The following is a 17421-nucleotide window of genomic DNA, read 5'->3' on the forward strand; positions in this document are numbered from 1 at the left end:
TCGGAAGGTGTCCAATATGCTACTGGGGATGAGCAGACGGCTAGTACGAGTAGCGCCAGAATGAATGAAGCGGCTGGGCCAAAGCCGAAAGGACGCTCAGTTGTGGAAGTAACTGGTGGCGAAAAGATGCTGTAAAGATTTTTATTCCATAGGAACCTGGAACGTCAGATCCATGAATCAAGGCAAGCTGGACGTGGTTAAACAAGAAATGAGAAGACTGAACATCGACATTTTAGGAATCAGTGAACTAAAATGGACAGGAATGGGTGAATTTAATTCAGATGACCATCAGGTATACTACTGTGGACAAGAATCTCGCAGAAGAAATGGAGTAGCATTCATAATCAATAAGAGAGTAGGAAAAGCAGTCTTGGGATACAATCCCCAAAATGACAGAATGATCTCAGTTCGAATCCAAGGCAAACCATTCAACATCACAGTGATCCAGGTCTACGCCCCAACCACTGCTGCTGAAGAGGATGAAGTTGATCAGTTCTATGAAGCCCTACAACACCTTCTAGAAGCAACGCCCAAAAATGATGTGCTTATCATCATGGGGGATTGGAATGCTAAAGTAGGAAGCCAAAAGATAACCGGGATAACAGGCAAGTTTGGCCTTGGAGTACAAAATGAAGCAGGGCACAGGCTGGTAGAATTTTGTCAAGAGAATACAATGGTCATAGCAAACACTCTTTTCCAGCAACCCAAGAGACGACTCTACACATGGACATCACCAGACGGTCAACACAGAAATCAGATTGACTATGTGCTCTGCAGCCAAAGATGGAAAAGTTCTATCCAGTCAATAAAAACAAGACCAGGAGCTGATTGTGGTTCAGATCATGAGCTTCTTGTTGCAAAATTTAGGCTTAAATTGAAGAAAGTAGGGAAAAGCACTAGGCCACTCAGGTATGAACTAAATCATATCCCTGACGAATACACAGTGGAGGTGACAAATAGATTTAAGGAATTAGATCTGATAGACAGAGTGCCTGAAGAACTATGGACGGAGGTTCGCAACATTGTACAAGAGGTAGCAACTAAAACCATCCCAAAGAAAAAGAAATGCAAGAAATCAAAATGGCTGTCTGAGGAAGCTTTACAAATAGCTAAGGAGAGAAGGGAAGTGAAAGGCAAGGGAGAAAGAGAAAGATACACCCAATTGAATGCAGAATTCCAGAGAAAAGCTAGAAGAGATAAGAATGCCTTCTTAAATGAACAGTGCAAACAAATAGAAGAAAACAATAGAATGGGGAGGACCAGAGATCTTTTCAAGAAAATTGGAGATATGAAGAGAACGTTTCATGCAAAGATGGGTATGATAAGGGACCAAAATGGTAGGGACCTCACAGAAGCAGAAGAGATCAAACAAAGGTGGCAAAATTATACAGAAGAACTTTTAAAAGAGCGAGCTTTAACATCCCTGATGACCACAATGGGGTAGTTACTGACCTGGAGCCAGACATCCTGGAATGTGAAGTCAAATGGGCCTTAGGAAGTCTGAGCAACAATAAAGCTAGTGGTAGTGACAGCATTCCAGTTGAACTATTCAAAATCTTAAAGGACGATGCAGTAAAAGTGCTACACTCAATATGCCAGCAAATTTGGAAAACTCAACAATGGCCACAGGATTGGAAAAGGTCAGTTTACATTCCAATCCCAAAGAAGGGCAATGCCAAAGAATGTTCAAACTACCGCACCATTGCACTAATTTCTCATGCTAGCAAAGTTATGCTCAAAATCCTACAAGCTAGGCTCCAGCAATATGTGGACCGAGAACTTCCAGAAGTACAGGCAGGATTTCGAAGAGGCAGAGGAACTAGAGATCAAATTGCCAACATACGCTGGATCATGGAGAAAGCTAGGGAGTACCAGAAGAACGTCTACTTCTGCTTCATTGACTATGCTAAAGCCTTTGATTGTGTGGAGCACAACAAATTGTGGCAAGTTCTTAAAGAGATGGGAATACCAGAGCATCTTATTTGTCTCTTGAGAAATTTATATGCAGGTCAAGAAGCAACAGTGAGAACTGAACATGGAATCACTGACTGGTTCAAAATTGAGAAAGGAGTTCGGCAAGGCTGTATACTGTCGCCTTGCCTATTTAACTTGTATGCAGAGCACATCATGAGAAATGCGGGATTAGAGGAGTCACAAATTGGGATCAAGATTGCAGGGAGAAATATCAACAACCTCAGATATGCAGATGATACCACTCTAATGGCAGAAAGTGAAGAGGAACTAAAGAGCCTGTTGATGCGGGTGAAGGAGGAGAGTGCCAAAGTTGGCTTGAAACTCAACATCAAGAAAACAAAGATCATGGCATCCGGCCCTCTCAATTCCTGGCAAATAGAAGGGGAAGAAATGGAGATAGTGACAGATTTTATTTTCCTGGGCTCCAAGATCACTGCAGATGGGGACTGCAGCAAAGAAATTAAAAGACGCTTGCTCCTGGGGAGGAAAGCTATGGCAAATCTAGACAGCATCCTAAAAAGCAGAGACATCACCCTGCCAACAAAAGTGCGTTTAGTCAAGGCTATGGTCTTCCCAGTTGCAATGTATGGCTGCGAAAGTTGGACCATAAGGAAGGCCGAGCGTCAAAGAATTGAGGCTTTTGAACTCTGGTGCTGGAGAAGACTCTTGCGAGTCCCTTGGACTGCAAGGCGAACAAACCAGTCAGTCCTAGAGGAGATCAGCCCTGACTGCTCTTTAGAAGGCCAGATCCTGAAGATGAAACTCAAATATTTTGGCCACCTCATGAGAAGGAAGGACTCCCTGGAGAAGAGCCTAATGCTGGGAGAGATCGAGGGCAAAAGAAGAAGGGGACGACAGAGAATGAGGTGGATGGATGGAGTCACTGAAGCAGTAGGTGCAAACTTAAATGGACTCCGGGGAATGGTAGAGGACAGGAAGGCCTGGAGGATCATTGTCCATGGGGTCGCGATGGGTCGGACACGACTTCGCACATAACAACAACAATCCTTACTTTTTTCTATGTAGATTCAGCAGGAGCTTTTGCTTAGACAGAAGTTGTTACTGGATTTAGAAATTCCATACAATCACCGTTTATGCACTGGGAACTTCACTGCTCCAGCTCCCATGCAGGAGAAAGGGGCAGATGAGGTGCAGGAGAGGTGGGGCAACCTGCCACGACTAAAACTCCAGCCTGCAGCCCAGCATGAAACCTCCAGTGCGTAAACGGTCAATCTAAGGATCTTATGTATACAAGAAGCAATGAGGATTATCTTTGGTAAGCAATAAACAAGAAAGATGAACAGGCATTTTGGATCAAGTTGCAAGTATTTGCTGGCATATAAGACTACTTTTCCCCCCTGAAAAACATGCCTCCAAGTGGGGGGGGGTCGTCCTATACGCCGGGTGCACTTCAGTTGGGATAGACATAGCTGCTCATAATGGCTTCCCAATGCCTGCCCACCTCATTCTACATTCCATCCAGTATCACGCGGTATCCAGCGTGGCCACGGTGGGTCATCACCGTGGCTGCGGCGAGCATCAGCAGCGAGCAAGGGATGCCAGCCTTTTCGGCGTGACCGGCCTGTTCTGCTCGGCGGGAAGCAGTGGCGCTTCGGCCCGCCCCTTGTCTTCACAGAGCTTGCACATGCGCATTAGTGCCAGTCACAGGGAGATGCAGGGGCGGGGCAGAGGCTCTGCGGTCGCGCTGCTGCCGTACAATGCTGACACTGACAGGTACTGTAATGTAATGTAACAAACTATATTTTGAGTGGGAATGTTGGGTCATTTTATATGCCCAGTCGTCTTATACGCCGGCCAATACGGTACTTTGGCTTATCTTTAATCCGCTCCTGCGGAGTGGATTAAATAAAGGAGTAAGGGCAAGTTGGGAGGAGTTAGGGTGGGCTCTGTCCGGGATAAAAAGTCGGAGGGGCGAATCAGGAGCCCTTCCTAGTGTCAATCCAGGACCGGGGAGGTGTGCGAAGTGTGCCTCCCCATTGCCTCCTTGGCCGCTAGAGACTGCACCTTGCTGCGGGGAAAGGAGAAGGGACGCCGCGTTGAAGATGCAGCGGCCCTGATCCTTTCCAGCTGCACACCCTCCCAACTCGCCCAGGAAGGAGGAGGTCCCCGGAGGCTGCGTCGCCTTCTCCCGAATCATAAATATGGTTTATACAAAAATTCAGTAACCAATCTTTGCCAAAAAAACCCAAAGAAACCCAAAACCCAGAGTGGTCAGCTATAGATTCTCATGTTAAAGTTGTGTCTTTAGCAGTCCCCTCCTTTCATGAATGTGGATATTTCTTCTCTCATTTCTGTCTCTATAATAGCCAGCAAACATCTGTATGGAATATGAGTAAACTGGATCTGGCTCTAGTTTTTTCAAACAGTACTTTGAAAACTGGAGTTTGTGACATTGCCTCAGATATGATTACTTAAATCCCATAATAAATTAACAATTTTAACAATAGAACAGACTTTGAAAAGTCAGATGGAAGTATCTTCATGGCATACTGATGATGCATACAAGAATTTGCTGTGTGTTCCTAGGGAAGGGGGCATAAACATGCACCACAAACACTTATCAGAAAATTCTTTCACTGAATATGCCAAATATTTGCATAGTCCACCTCCGTATGGCAATTATGGGTTCCATCTTAAATGTACCTTCTCCAATGGTAGCTGTGATGTTCCCTGAACTGCCGGTCATAGTTCCGAAAGAATATTACTGACATTTGGATACAAGTTACAACAGCTGATCATTTATCTACCCACTAGATCTAAAGCCCATTTTAACTGAAAATAAAATGGGCACTAGAAGGCCTCGGACTCCCCCCCCTGACTCCCAAAGGTTTCTGCGTAGCCGTGGATGGGGTCTGTGGGGCTGCAGAAGCCTTTCTCCTCCTCCCCCCAGTGGACGACGGAAGGCTGAAGCGGGGCTGGGGCTGGATTTGGGGGAAGCGGCCTATCTGTCTTCGGCGTTGCCGGGTCCTCAGCGGTCAGGACGGTGGTTCCGTGCGGGCCTGAGGCGGGCGACCACATGGCGTGGTGCGGGGGTGGCGGCCCAGCAGCGGCGGTTTTGGCGGCGTTCCAGCCGTGGTGCGGACGGCAGCGGGGCAGCAACGGCGGAGCGGCTGGGAGAAGGCGGCGCCCCCCCCACCGGCATCAATCTCGAGCCTTCTCCCGGCCGCTGGAGCGGCCTGGCCGCGTCAGCGACGCGGCCAGGCCATTGCAGCGGCCAGGGGAAGGTGGCGGCCCCCCCCCCACCGGCAGCGATAGCGAGCCTTCTCCCGGCCGCTAGAGCGGCCTTGCCACGTGTGTGACGCGGAAAGGCTGCTCCAGTGGCCGGGAGAAGGTGGCGGCCCCCCCCCCAGCGGGATCAATAGCGAACCTTCTCCCGGCCGGTGGAGCGGCCTCGCCGTGTCTTTCTCCTTGAGAAAGGAGTTCGACAAGGCTGTATACTGTCGCCTTGCCTATTTAACTTGTATGCAGAGCACATCATGAGAAATGCGGGATTAGAGGAGTCACAAATTGGGATCAAGATTGCAGGGAGAAATATCAACAACCTCAGATATGCAGATGATACCACTCTAATGGCAGAAAGTGAAGAGGAACTAAAGAGCCTGTTGATGCGGGTGAAGGAGGAGAGTGCAAAGGTTGGCTTGAAACTCAACATCAAGAAAACAAAGATCATGGCATCCGGCCCTCTCAATTCCTGGCAAATAGATGGGGAAGAAATGGAGATAGTGACAGATTTTATTTTCCTGGGCTCCAAGATCACTGCAGATGAGGACTGCAGCAAAGAAATTAAAAGACGCTTGCTCCTGGGGAGGAAAGCAAATCTAGACAGCATCCTAAAAAGCAGAGACATCACCCTGCCAACAAAAGTGCGTTTAGTCAAGGCTATGGTCTTCCCAGTTGCAATGTATGGCTGCGAAAGTTGGACCATAAGGAAGGCCGAGCGTCAAAGAATTGAGGCTTTTGAACTCTGGTCCTGGAGAAGACTCTTGCGAGTCCCTTGGACTGCAAGGCGACCAAACCGGTCAGTCCTAGAGGAGATCAACCCTGACTGCTCTTTAGAAGGCCAGATCCTGAAGATGAAACTCAAATACTTTGGCCACCTCATGAGAAGGAAGGACTCCCTGGAGAAGAGCCTAATGCTGGGAGCGATCGAGGGCAAAAGAAGAAGGGGACGACAGAGCATGAGGTGGCTGGATGGAGTCCCTGAAGCAGTAGGTGCAAACTTAAATGGACTCCAGGGAATGGTAGAGGACAGGAAGGCCTGGAGGATCATTGTCCATGGGGTCGCGATGGGTTGGACACGACTTCGCACATAACAACAACAACATGATTCTGAGAGCTAGCTCAACATAATACTGTGCTAAAAAGATTTTTTTCTTCTTTACTGTTATAGGGCCAAAGTTCTACAAGAAATGTTCTACTGTTCTATAAGAAATGTTTAATGTTAAGCATTTAATTCAAATCCAAAAACATGGGGTTGAATATCTGTCAGGATGGCTCTTAGACTGCGTCAAGTATAAAATGTTTCATAGGTGGTATGTGACACCAAAAGTAACTGTCTGGAAAGGTGATAACTAAGTAGGCCTCTTTTCCTAAATATGGTGGAAATGTGAAAAAGCGTATAAATTCTGGGCAAAAGTTCATACTATTGCGTAGTTAACGTGGGGTCTTAGATTTCCCATGTATGCTGAAGTGTTCGAAATAAAGTGGTTTTTTTTACCCTTTTTTCTTTTTTTATTAGTGTATTGTTATAGGGCCAACGTTTATATTGTTCTACAAGAAATGTTCAATATTAAGCACTTAATTCAAATCTGAAATATGGTGTTGAATATCTGTCAGGATGGCTCTTAGACTGTGTCAAGTATAAATTGCTTTATAGGTGTTATGGGACACCAAAAATGATGGTTAAAATTGTTAAAAACTATGTTAACAAATGTTGGAAATGTGGTAACAAAGTAGGCTTCTCTTCTTAAATGTGGTGGAAACGTGAAAAAGTTTATAAGCTTTGGGCAAAAGTTCATACCATTGTGTAGTTAAGGTGGGGTCTTATATTTCCTATGTAAGCTGAGTCTGTATTATTAAATATATCTCCGCAGGGCCTCCCAGCCTAAACTCAAAGCATAACTAAAAGGAGGCACTTAATGGAGGGACTGTAAGTGTAACAAATGAAGACTATATTTTACTATTCTTTGTATTAATAACTTATACTGTCTCTTTTCTATATTTCTATCTTTATGAAAATAAAAAATATATATTAATAAAAAGATTCAGACCCATTCTATTCTCTACAAAACAAAGAAGTTTACAGTACAAGGGATCATAGATGATAGTTTTCCACATCAATTTCTGCTTAAGAAAAGTAGGTGCTAGTTGTATGAATCAGCCTTTAGAAGATGCTTCCTGTGACTCACATTTATGTACAAGTCAAGGTTCATAGTAGGCACAAAATTTTGCAAGAAAAACAGTGTTTTTTTCACCAGGGAAGTTCCAGAAGATACAGTCTCATGCTTAGCGCCTGATCATCCACCCCCACCTTGACCAAGCCATTTGAAGTGAAAAGTAAAACTTCTGAGGGCATTAACATTTACATATGTCATCCTGAACTAAATGTTACCATACATTTCTTACCCTTACTCATCAGTGAATCAACGTTCTTTTATGAGAAAAAGTTAACTAGAATAGAAGAACAAAGTTTGCATGTAGTGGCACTTTTTAGACCAAAATTTTATTTGAGGTGTAAGTTTTTGGGTGCCTTGAAATATTACGTTAGTCTGAGGAGGGATCAGATTCCTTAGAAGGAATACTCCTGGGAGAAAAATTTAGGTCACAGGCAGAAAGTTTAAGGCCAGGGCCTCAAAAGTAGCATTCTCAGAAGTGCTGCTGGTTCTGTGTTTAGGGTCAGCTAGATGGGCTGATCAGGAATCTCAATATGTGGATTTATTGGTGTGGGGAATAATGACCTAGATTTTTAAGACACTGGGGTCCAAAGGGTTTATTGTTTACCCAGAGTAAGAATAGAGTGTAATAGAACTTTGGACAACAAAAATAGAGTCCAATAGCACCTTTAAGACCAACAAAGATTTATTCTACACCTCTCATGTCTCTTCACAGTGCCAGACTAGAGTCAAACTCAACAGCAGTAGTTCTCAACTTTCCTAATGCTCATTACAGTTCCTCATGTTGTGGTGACCCCCAACCATAAAATTATGCAAGTGTTCTTTCACAGAAATTAAACCAAAATTGACCAATGGCTTGAAGATCCATTGTTCATGATTGTATATAATTTTTTTTTGTTGGGGGGGGGGGGGTCTCAGTTCAGTTCTGCCTCTTGTCCCACCATGCCAATCTTGCTCTTTTCCACTGCTCCATACAAACGCTCTACCTTGATCTACCCCACAAGACTGTTGTGTGGATGGTGTGTCTCCCCCCCACCCCCGGCCAAACTGTTTGCCCTGCCGCAAGCCCTGAGAAAAGTTGTTCAATCCCCGAAGGGGTCCCGACACCGAGGTTGAGAACCACTGCTCAACAGGGCTTCTTTCCCTGCTGATTCTGTTAAGCCTTGAATAAATCTTTGTTGCTCTTAAAGGTGCTATTGGACTCTATTTTTGTTGTACTACTTCAGACCAACATGGCTATCCACTTGAATATAGAACTTTGGAGTGAGGGTACAATGGTGAATGAGGACCATATATAGCAACTTTCCCAAGATGCTAGAACTTCCAATGAACCTAATGGGCAATGGGTTCAGGATGGACAAAAGGAAATAGTATTTTATACAGAGCAATTAACATGTGGAATTCACTGCCAGAGGATGTATTGATGGCCACAGGAATTAACAGTTTTAAAAGGGGATTGGATAGATTTATGGAGGATAAGCCTAGCCATCATCACTGAGGGAACCACCACATTCAGAACCACAAATTCTCTGAATCCAAGAGCCACGAGGCAACATCAGGGGGAAGTCCCCAGAGGAATTGGCTGGCCACTGTGTGAGTCAGGATACTGGACTAGATGGACCAGCAGGGCTCTTCTTATATTCTTAGTTTTGTCTTCATCAGCTTTATCTTAATTAAAACAAAGGATTTTGATGACATGTTTAACAAAACATTTTTAAAGCAATTAAAATTTGTTCTAGAATAGAAGCTAAATAGTGTTACTTAACAGATTTTTCTGAACACTTGATGTCTCTACATAGTTTATTTTCTGATTGTAAAGAAACGGCAGCTTGCAGCAAGAGCACAGCCAGAGTCCTTGAGTAGAGGAAAACAGTTTATTTGTAACAAAGATATACTTTTACTGTGGCACTGGCGGCTCATTACAAAAGGTAGCAATCCACCAAGTCACAGAATCAAATGGAGGCTGTGGAACAATAGTAGGCTTGTAGACCTAGGACAGATGTCATGTCTAAAACTGCAGCTTGACCTTTAAATAAAACCAGTCAAAGATCAAAGCAGAACATTTGTAGAAATGAAAAGAGGAAATAAGAAATTAAGGACAAGCTGATCACTTCTTCACAAAACCAAGTATCAAATCAAATTTAAAGCATATATTATTTGAACTGATTACTGAAAATATATAAACATATATACACACATATGGACACATTTCTAAAGTACAACACTTGTAGAGGTCATTTGCAAAGCAGAACAACCATTTCTTGCAGACACTAAATGTCATTAAGAAGCATTTATAAAATGACACTGAGTCTGTTGACACATGTAGAACACACTTATTTTGTCCATGTTCCAGAGCCACAAAGAAAACTGCTAGAAAACCAGGAGCCATCTCTGACTGGACATCATTAATCTGCCCATAAGTCTGAACAAGAGAATCATAGTGGTTCAAAATGACACTTTTCCACTTGATCATAACTATTCAGCTGGAGAATATATGCAGTGCTTACATAGCTGAATTGATCTTAAGCATTTCTTCAATCTAGCACTGAAGCTCCTCTTCTGTTTCTGGAAGGCGAGTGCCCACACTGGAACTCTGGGCACTGGCATGGGCAGCAGAACTTAGGACCTCTTCAAAGCTTCCTCCACTCTGGCTGGCACCTCCAACTTTTGTCTGAAAGGAGCAAGCAAGGCCAATGACCATCTGGGTAAACAAGAAGGCTCCCTTTTCTTCTGTTACTGGCTAAATAAATGTATGCTTCAGACCACTGTAAGTAGATATAATCTCTGACTGTAAATAACAAGTCACTTTTGTTTCTTTAGCTCTTAATAAAGTGAGAATTGTAAAGGTGAGTACCTTAAGAAAAGGTGGCATGGAAATAATGGATATTTAAACAGTTCCTTTGTTGAAAGTTGCTACAACTAATACACAGATGACACGCAACTCTGTCTCCTGGTCGATGGCTGCCTGGACTCCCTCCCGGAAATATTCGCCAGTTGTTTGGAAGCAGTGGTGGTTTGGATCAAGAAGAGCCACCTGAAACTCAACCCCTCCCAAGATGCAGGTCCTGTGGCTGGGTAGAAAAGGACTTGGAGAGGAAGCATGGCTGCCTTGCCTACACAGTGTACAGCTGACAGCCTCACAATCTGTTAGGAACCTGGGTGTGATTTTCTGTGCCTCCTTATATATGAAGGCACAAGTCACCACAGTAGCACAACGGGCATTCTACCACCTCCTTGATAGCCAGTTTGGTGTAGTGGTTAGGAGTGTGGACTTCTAATCTGGCATGCCAGGTTCGATTCTGCGCCCCCCCCCCACATGCAACCAGCTGGGTGACCTTGGGCTCGCCACGGCACTGATAAAACTGTTCTGACTGAGCAGCAATATCAGGGCTCTCTCAGCCTCACCCACCCCACAGGGTGTCTGTTGTGGGGAGAGGAATGGGTAAGTCGCTTTGAGCCTCCAGGTAGGGAAAAGCGGCATATAAGAACCAACTCTTCTTCTTCTTCCTCCATGCTAAGCTATTAGCATACTACCTGACTGCAGAACACCTGGCCACAGTGGTCCACACAATGCTCACCTCCAGCCAAATAACTCTTTACACAGGCCTGCCCTGCAAACTACAATTAGTCCAGAATACCGTGGCACGGATGCTCACTAGAACACCGGGGAAGGCCCGTATTTGACCTGTACTGAGGCAGCTGTATTGGCTTCTGATTGAATTTTAGATCAGGTTCAAGGTATTGGTATTAGCCTTTAAGATCATCCATGGTCTGGGCCCAATGTACCTAAGGCACCACCTAACTTACTATTTTCCCCTAGTGAGTGCTTTGCTGTGCCAACATGAACAGGCTGGTGATCAAGGCCCTAAAGACATGCACTTAATGTCAACCAGGGCCAGGCTGCCTCAATCCTGGCCCCTACCTGGTAGGATGGGCTCCTGGAAGAGGTCCAAGCCCTACAGGAACTGTCACAGTTCTGAAGGCCCTGCAAAATGGAGATCTTTCACCAGGTGTTCAGTTGAGGCCAATGAGCTAAGGAGTTGTTTCAGATAAATACCATCAATAGGCCCTCCTCTGTAATTCTCTTCCACCTGAGACTAAGAAGGGAGATGCTTAATTGATAACCAGCAGTTAGAGTTGAAACATTTGTAATGGTTTTAATGTTGTTAAATGGTTTCACTGATTGGCTCATCTAATAGAGAAACAAACCCAGGATTTGAAAGCATTTACAGAAGGATTGCTTAAAAATATTTTCAAGGAGATCCAAGACGGCAAGGAAGAAGTCTCTAACAGGAATGATGGATCAATAACAGTGGCTGATGATAGCTCTAAACAAGGTGGAAGACCATCAGCAGAAGAGAAATTTGAAATTATGGAGATGGAAAAGGGGATGTCGGAGCCTTGCAGCCTAGATAAGGTCACCCTTCTTAAAAAGACATACAGCCATCTCAAAGCAACAGTTCACAAGAACCAATCACAAGATATATGGATCTGCTGTGAAAGTAATCGATTTAAAGGAGCTTCTCGGGAAAAAAATTGTATTGATATTGGAGTCCAGGAGGTGCAACTGCCTCAAGATTCATCGATGCATACACTGCGGGAAAGAGTACAGCTGCACTTTCTACACCAAAGGCCAACTGGACAGAACACAAGTCTACGGGAACAACAAGATGCAGCAAGCCTCGATATGAGACCCCCTTAAGAAGACCGGGGAAGGGAAAGGAGAAGCAGAGGTTGAATTTTTTTCTCTTTTTTTCTTTTCTACTGTAGGCACATAGGCAATATAATCGTATGTGCCAGAAATACAAAACGGGGTTTCTCTCCCCCTTTATTTCTTCTTTATTAGTGTATTGCCATAGGGCCAAAGCTCATACTGTTCTGCAAGGAATGTTTGATGTTAAGCATTTAATTCAAATCTGAAAATATACCTGTCAGGATGGCTCTTAGAATGTGTCAAGTATGAAATGTTTTATAGATGTATGTGACACTAAAAGGGACTATAAAAATTACTAAAAATTATGTTAACAAACGTTCGAAATGTGGTAACAAAGTAGGCTTCTTTCCCTATATATGGCGGAAATGTGAAAAAGCTTATAAGTTTGGGGCAAAAGTCTATACCGTTGTGTAGTCAACATGGGGTCTCAGATTTCCTATGTAAGCTGAATCTGTATTAAGGGAAAGGAGAAGCAATGACTGAAATCCTCTCGTTATTCTGGCACATTTTCAAGGCAATGTCATGAAAAAGTGGGGCTTTTCCCCTTCTTTCTCTTCTTTTTTACTAGGGTCAAGAAGTTAATGTGGGGTCTAAGATCTTCTAAGTAAGCTGAATCTGTATTATTAAATATATATCTCCGCAGTGCCTTTCAGCCTAAAATTAAAGCTTAACTAAAAAGAGACACCTAATGGAGTGGGTTTAAGTATAACAGATGAAGACTATATTTTATTGCTCATTGTAAGTTTATACTATTACTAGTAATCAAGCCCACTGTAATCACAATACAGCGGGGGCTAGGCAAGGGAGCCCCCTGCAGCCGCGCTCAGCGCGGCTGGCGGGGGCTCCCTGGCTGGTGACCTGACGCGGCGAGAGGCACTTCGCACCTCCGACGCATCAGGCCTCCGGCAAGGGAGCGCCCGCCAGCTGCGAGGCGCTTCGCGCCTCCTGACGCATCAGGCCACTGGCAAGGGAGCAACTTGCTCCCTTTTCGGCAGGGCGGGAATCGGAAAGGCCAATCGGCAGGCGCTTTGCGCCTGCCGATTGGCCCCGCTGATGGTCTGTCCGGAGGAAGGGGCCAATTGGCACCCTTCCTCATCCCGGACAGAGCTCGCCCTAACTCCTCCCCCTAAGCCCTTACGGCTTTATTTAGTCCGCGGCGCCCGCGGCACCAAGGGCAGGGTTAGGATGTAGTTAGTGTGGGGTCTTAGATTTCCTATGCAAGCTGAATCTGTATTATTGAATATATCTCCGCAGTGACTCCCAGTCTAAACTTAAGGCATGACTAAAGGGAGGCACCTAATCGAGGAGGTGTAAATGTGGCCAACGAAGACTTTATTTTACCATTTTTTGTATTAACAGCTTATGCTTATATAACAACTTATATATTTTTCTTCTGTACAACTAAGTAGGCCTCTTTTCCTAAATGTGGTGGAAATATGGATGGCTCTAAGATTGTGTTAAGTATAAATTGTTTTATAGGTGTTATGGGACACCAAAAATGACTGTTAAAATTGTTAAGAACTATGTAAACAAGTGTTGGAGGGGTGGTAACAGAGTGGCCTTCTCTTCTTAAATGTGGTGGAAATGTGAAAAAGTTTATAGCTTTGGGCAGAAGTCCATACCATTGTGTAGTTAATGTGGGGTCTTATATTTTCAAGCGATGACTATATTTTACTATTCTCTGTATTAATAATTTACATTGTCTCTATTCTATATTTCTATCTTTATGAAAATAAAAAATAATTCATCATCATAATAAAAAAAGAACCTTTGTGCATACTATTGACTAGTTATTTATTTTATTTATTTTTTCAATTTATATCCCACTGCTATCAAGGACTGTCTCATGGTAGGTTACCATCAAAACATAAAACCCCACAGAAACAAAATTTAAAGCCCTGCAATTACCGAATGACCTGGTAGCAGGCAACTCTATGCAGGTCTGCCCTTATCCCTGACCCAGAAACTACAACTGATCCAGAATGCAGCAACCAGGATTCTCATGAGAACACTTAGAAGGGCTCACATCTGGACCACACTCCAGTTCAATACTTACAGATAACTTGCAGATAACATCTCTCTCCCTTCCCAAAAGTGATGGAACAAATCAGTGGCTGATCATGGACAAGGTATGAATTGTCCCTACGACTTGTGTTATTTTCAGATTCATACAAAACTACACAGATACAGATCTAGCCTATCACACTTCTTCTGCTGCATACCTTAAGGCTTGTGACAGTGGTCTCAACCTTTTCTTCAAAGGATTTGAATGTAGGAGAATTCCTGAAATAAACCACAAAACTGTTAGCTCTTTAATAGGTTCATGTCCTCAGTTTCTACTAGGTAATGCTGCAATAACAAATTACTTTTTGTCAGGATATATATCTATAGTTCAGTAATTACAATTAAATATTTGCCATTGCCTCCAAATTTCAATTAAAAAATGTTATTTCTTTGAACTTCTATTCTGCTCTATTTCAGCCGACAGAACAGATCACAACATATTTGAAATTACATAAAATAATTAAAATAATCTTAAAATTAATTAAATTAATATTCCATAATAAATTAATCTCTAGTATCGCCCAATTGAATTGTTTTGAGATTTGGGAGGGTCATACTGAACCTCTAATTGGCTAATGAAATAGTAACAATATGCACTCAAGTGCAAGCAACTAGTAACTAGAAGGTGAATCTGATCTGCTTAAATCAGCTGGTCTCTGAAATTTCTCTTCAAGGGGACATAGGGCTGGTGCCACCACTGAAGAGGGACCTGAGACTGGCAATCAAGAAACCCCAGGGTTTCAGGAAACCCTGGTTGGGAAAGCCTGGACTAGATGTTCTATGCAAAACAAATGTACCCTAGAGTCCTCTATGACTGCATACACAAGATGTGCATGTTTCACATCATCCCAACTGCCTTTTTCTGCCCAAGGTTAAGTGGTAGATTGAGGAAAGAAGGGCCCTCTTACTTAAGATGACCAGATTTTAACATTGATAAAGTGGGACACCACTGATCGGGGGGGGGGGGGTCCTTATTAAAAATTTGGTCTATACGGAGCAACAAAAAGTTTCACAGAACACATAGAACACAAAAATAGTATTGTGATATATATTTTTTAATTTCAATATAAGTACAATTTGCCAAATACCACCAGATGTCCCTCCAAAAGTAGGACAATCTGGTCACCTTACTCTTACTATGAATGAAAAAATGGCTCAATATTCAGGGCAATACACAAATGAAAATACATTCATACTTTCTTCCTTTGCAAAAAAGAATCAGATGTACAATTACTAAATTTATTTATTTATTGTAGTTATAGTCATGGAAGCTCAAAACCAGATTAAGACTGCAGAGGGGGCCATTGCATCTTATTTATATCTGCATGGTTTTGTTAATGAAAATCAAACTCCCTTTCAATGCTATTAATGTTTTTAAAAGAAAACAAGAGAAGAAGACTGCTATCCTTTTTGCCCTTCTACCCTTTAGAGGGCTATAACAGGATTAAATTTCCTGTCTCATTCCTGCCTTGATAACACACACCTGTAGTTCAATTTTAACAGGCACCAGGATGATCCAGTCACAATTTTCCTAGAGTCCCATCAGTTCTTTGCAGGATGTGCTGCTTTTAGGCTGCATCCTAGAGGTGTCAGGTTACAGCTAAGAGCAGTCTGCCTGTTTCTTGAGCAGCGCTGCTCAGAGAAAGATGAATCCAACCAGGAGGGAGGTCATTGTAGTCAAGGAACGGCAGTCCAAAATCACAGCCCAAGAAGTCCAGTTAGAGATTCCAATTAATCACAAGAGGCAAGAGTCTGACAAAGTGTCAACAAGGTCACTGGCAAAAATGCTCAGTTGCTTCCAAGTCTGGCTGCTGTTTCAAAAGCCTTTAAGTAGTTCTTACCCCCATTGCTAGTCCTCATCCAGCACTTGACAGGCTATTAATCACTGCACCTTTTACTTTGTAACACACTTCAAAGATGCTTTCTGTGGTGCTCTGGAGGTGTTTCTGCAGAGCTTTTGCCTGATGATCTGCAGCTGGCCTTGGATGTGCTGCTAGCCTGGGGTGTTTCTGCAGTACTTTCAGCTGGGTGTCCTGAGCCGCTTGTCCTGCAGCAGCCTCACCCTGTTGTTCAGTTTGTTCTGGGTTCTTGCTGCTTAGTTCTTCCTCTGAGGAGTCTCCACTGGTCTGAGGCTGGCTCCTGACATAGGTCTGGGCATGAACCACATTTTTGCTGTTCAATTCATGGCTGAACCCTGAACCTATACAAACTGGGAGGTTGGTTCATAAGCCGAACCAGTTTGTATGAGTTTGTGACCCTTGCTTTCTGGTTCCCACTGTTTTTTGCAGGAAGCAGAAAGCAGGAATTTAAATAGCTCCAAGCCACTGAAAAGAAACAGGTGAAGCAGTGCTCCATAGCACATCACCACTCCAATTTTTGGTTTAAATCATTTGGAGTTGAACCCAAGAAAGCCTCTTTAAACCCCAGACCCACATGGAGCAAACTGTTCCCATGCTCAGCTGTGAAAAAGGGGCTTCCTTGGAGAGCAACTTCAAGGGACTGGCTGCTGAAGAAAGCCCCTTTAAACAGCTGACCTTGGGAGCAGTTTGCTCCATGTGGCTCCAAACTCCTTATTTTTTGTTCCCCCTAAACTGCCTTAAAGTTTGTGGAGGCGCATGGCTGGGCTGCAGTTTGTGAACCATGAACCAGACAATATTTGTCATGAATAAAGATTTGTAAGCCAGGTCATGATCGTTCCTATTTCTGAGCCAGTCAGTGTGAGATGGAATACTCATTTAGTGTATGGTCGTTTGCCATCTATTGAAATTATGTCAATTTTGCTTAGGATGTGGCTAAATTTGAATGGATGGTGAGCAGAATGAATTGCATCTTTCCCCTTTCTGGAAGAAGCCAATTCCCTAGCAATGTGCCAAAAAGCATGACTGAAGTGTTATAAAAGGAATGTTCATCATGTGTATGTCCTATTTCCTCTGTATCTCTAGGTCCATTCTGAGTGCAGTATAAATGTCTACCTACAACATGAGCATACAGGATATTTTATGTGTGTGTTTAAAATAAAGTAACAGTATGTTAAAAGGTAGAGAACTCCCGTCACCCAATATTAACATGAGTATTTCACAACAGCTAACAGAATTACACACCATTTCAGTAATACATTAATATGCAATTTTCATAATAGACCACTATAAAAAGAATGTGCAACTTTTACCTCATAGCAGGCATACTTATGGAATGACGAATAGAATAACTGTCACAAGAAAATGGGAGAGAAAAGAAAAAATATAAAAATTAATA

The 17421-nt window shown here is 43.3% G+C and overlaps 1 protein-coding gene across 2 annotated transcripts in view; it reads right to left on the reverse strand.

Annotated features, from left to right (window-relative positions):
- Positions 1-9248: 9248 nt before the first annotated feature.
- Positions 9249-17421, reverse strand: part of TPD52L1 (TPD52 like 1) — a 53670-nt gene continuing 45497 nt past the window's right edge. For both annotated transcript variants that reach the window (XM_077300281.1, XM_077300277.1), the window contains 3 exons: positions 17336-17374; positions 14325-14385; positions 9249-10059 (listed from right to left, as the gene is read on the reverse strand). In XM_077300281.1, coding sequence (XP_077156396.1) covers positions 9928-10059; positions 14325-14385; positions 17336-17374 — 232 coding nt within the window. In that variant the 3' untranslated portion in view covers positions 9249-9927. The remainder of the gene's footprint in view (positions 10060-14324; positions 14386-17335; positions 17375-17421) is intronic.

Source organism: Paroedura picta, chromosome 1 (genome assembly GCF_049243985.1).
Source record: "Paroedura picta isolate Pp20150507F chromosome 1, Ppicta_v3.0, whole genome shotgun sequence".
NCBI classification, from domain to species: domain Eukaryota; kingdom Metazoa; phylum Chordata; class Lepidosauria; order Squamata; family Gekkonidae; genus Paroedura; species Paroedura picta.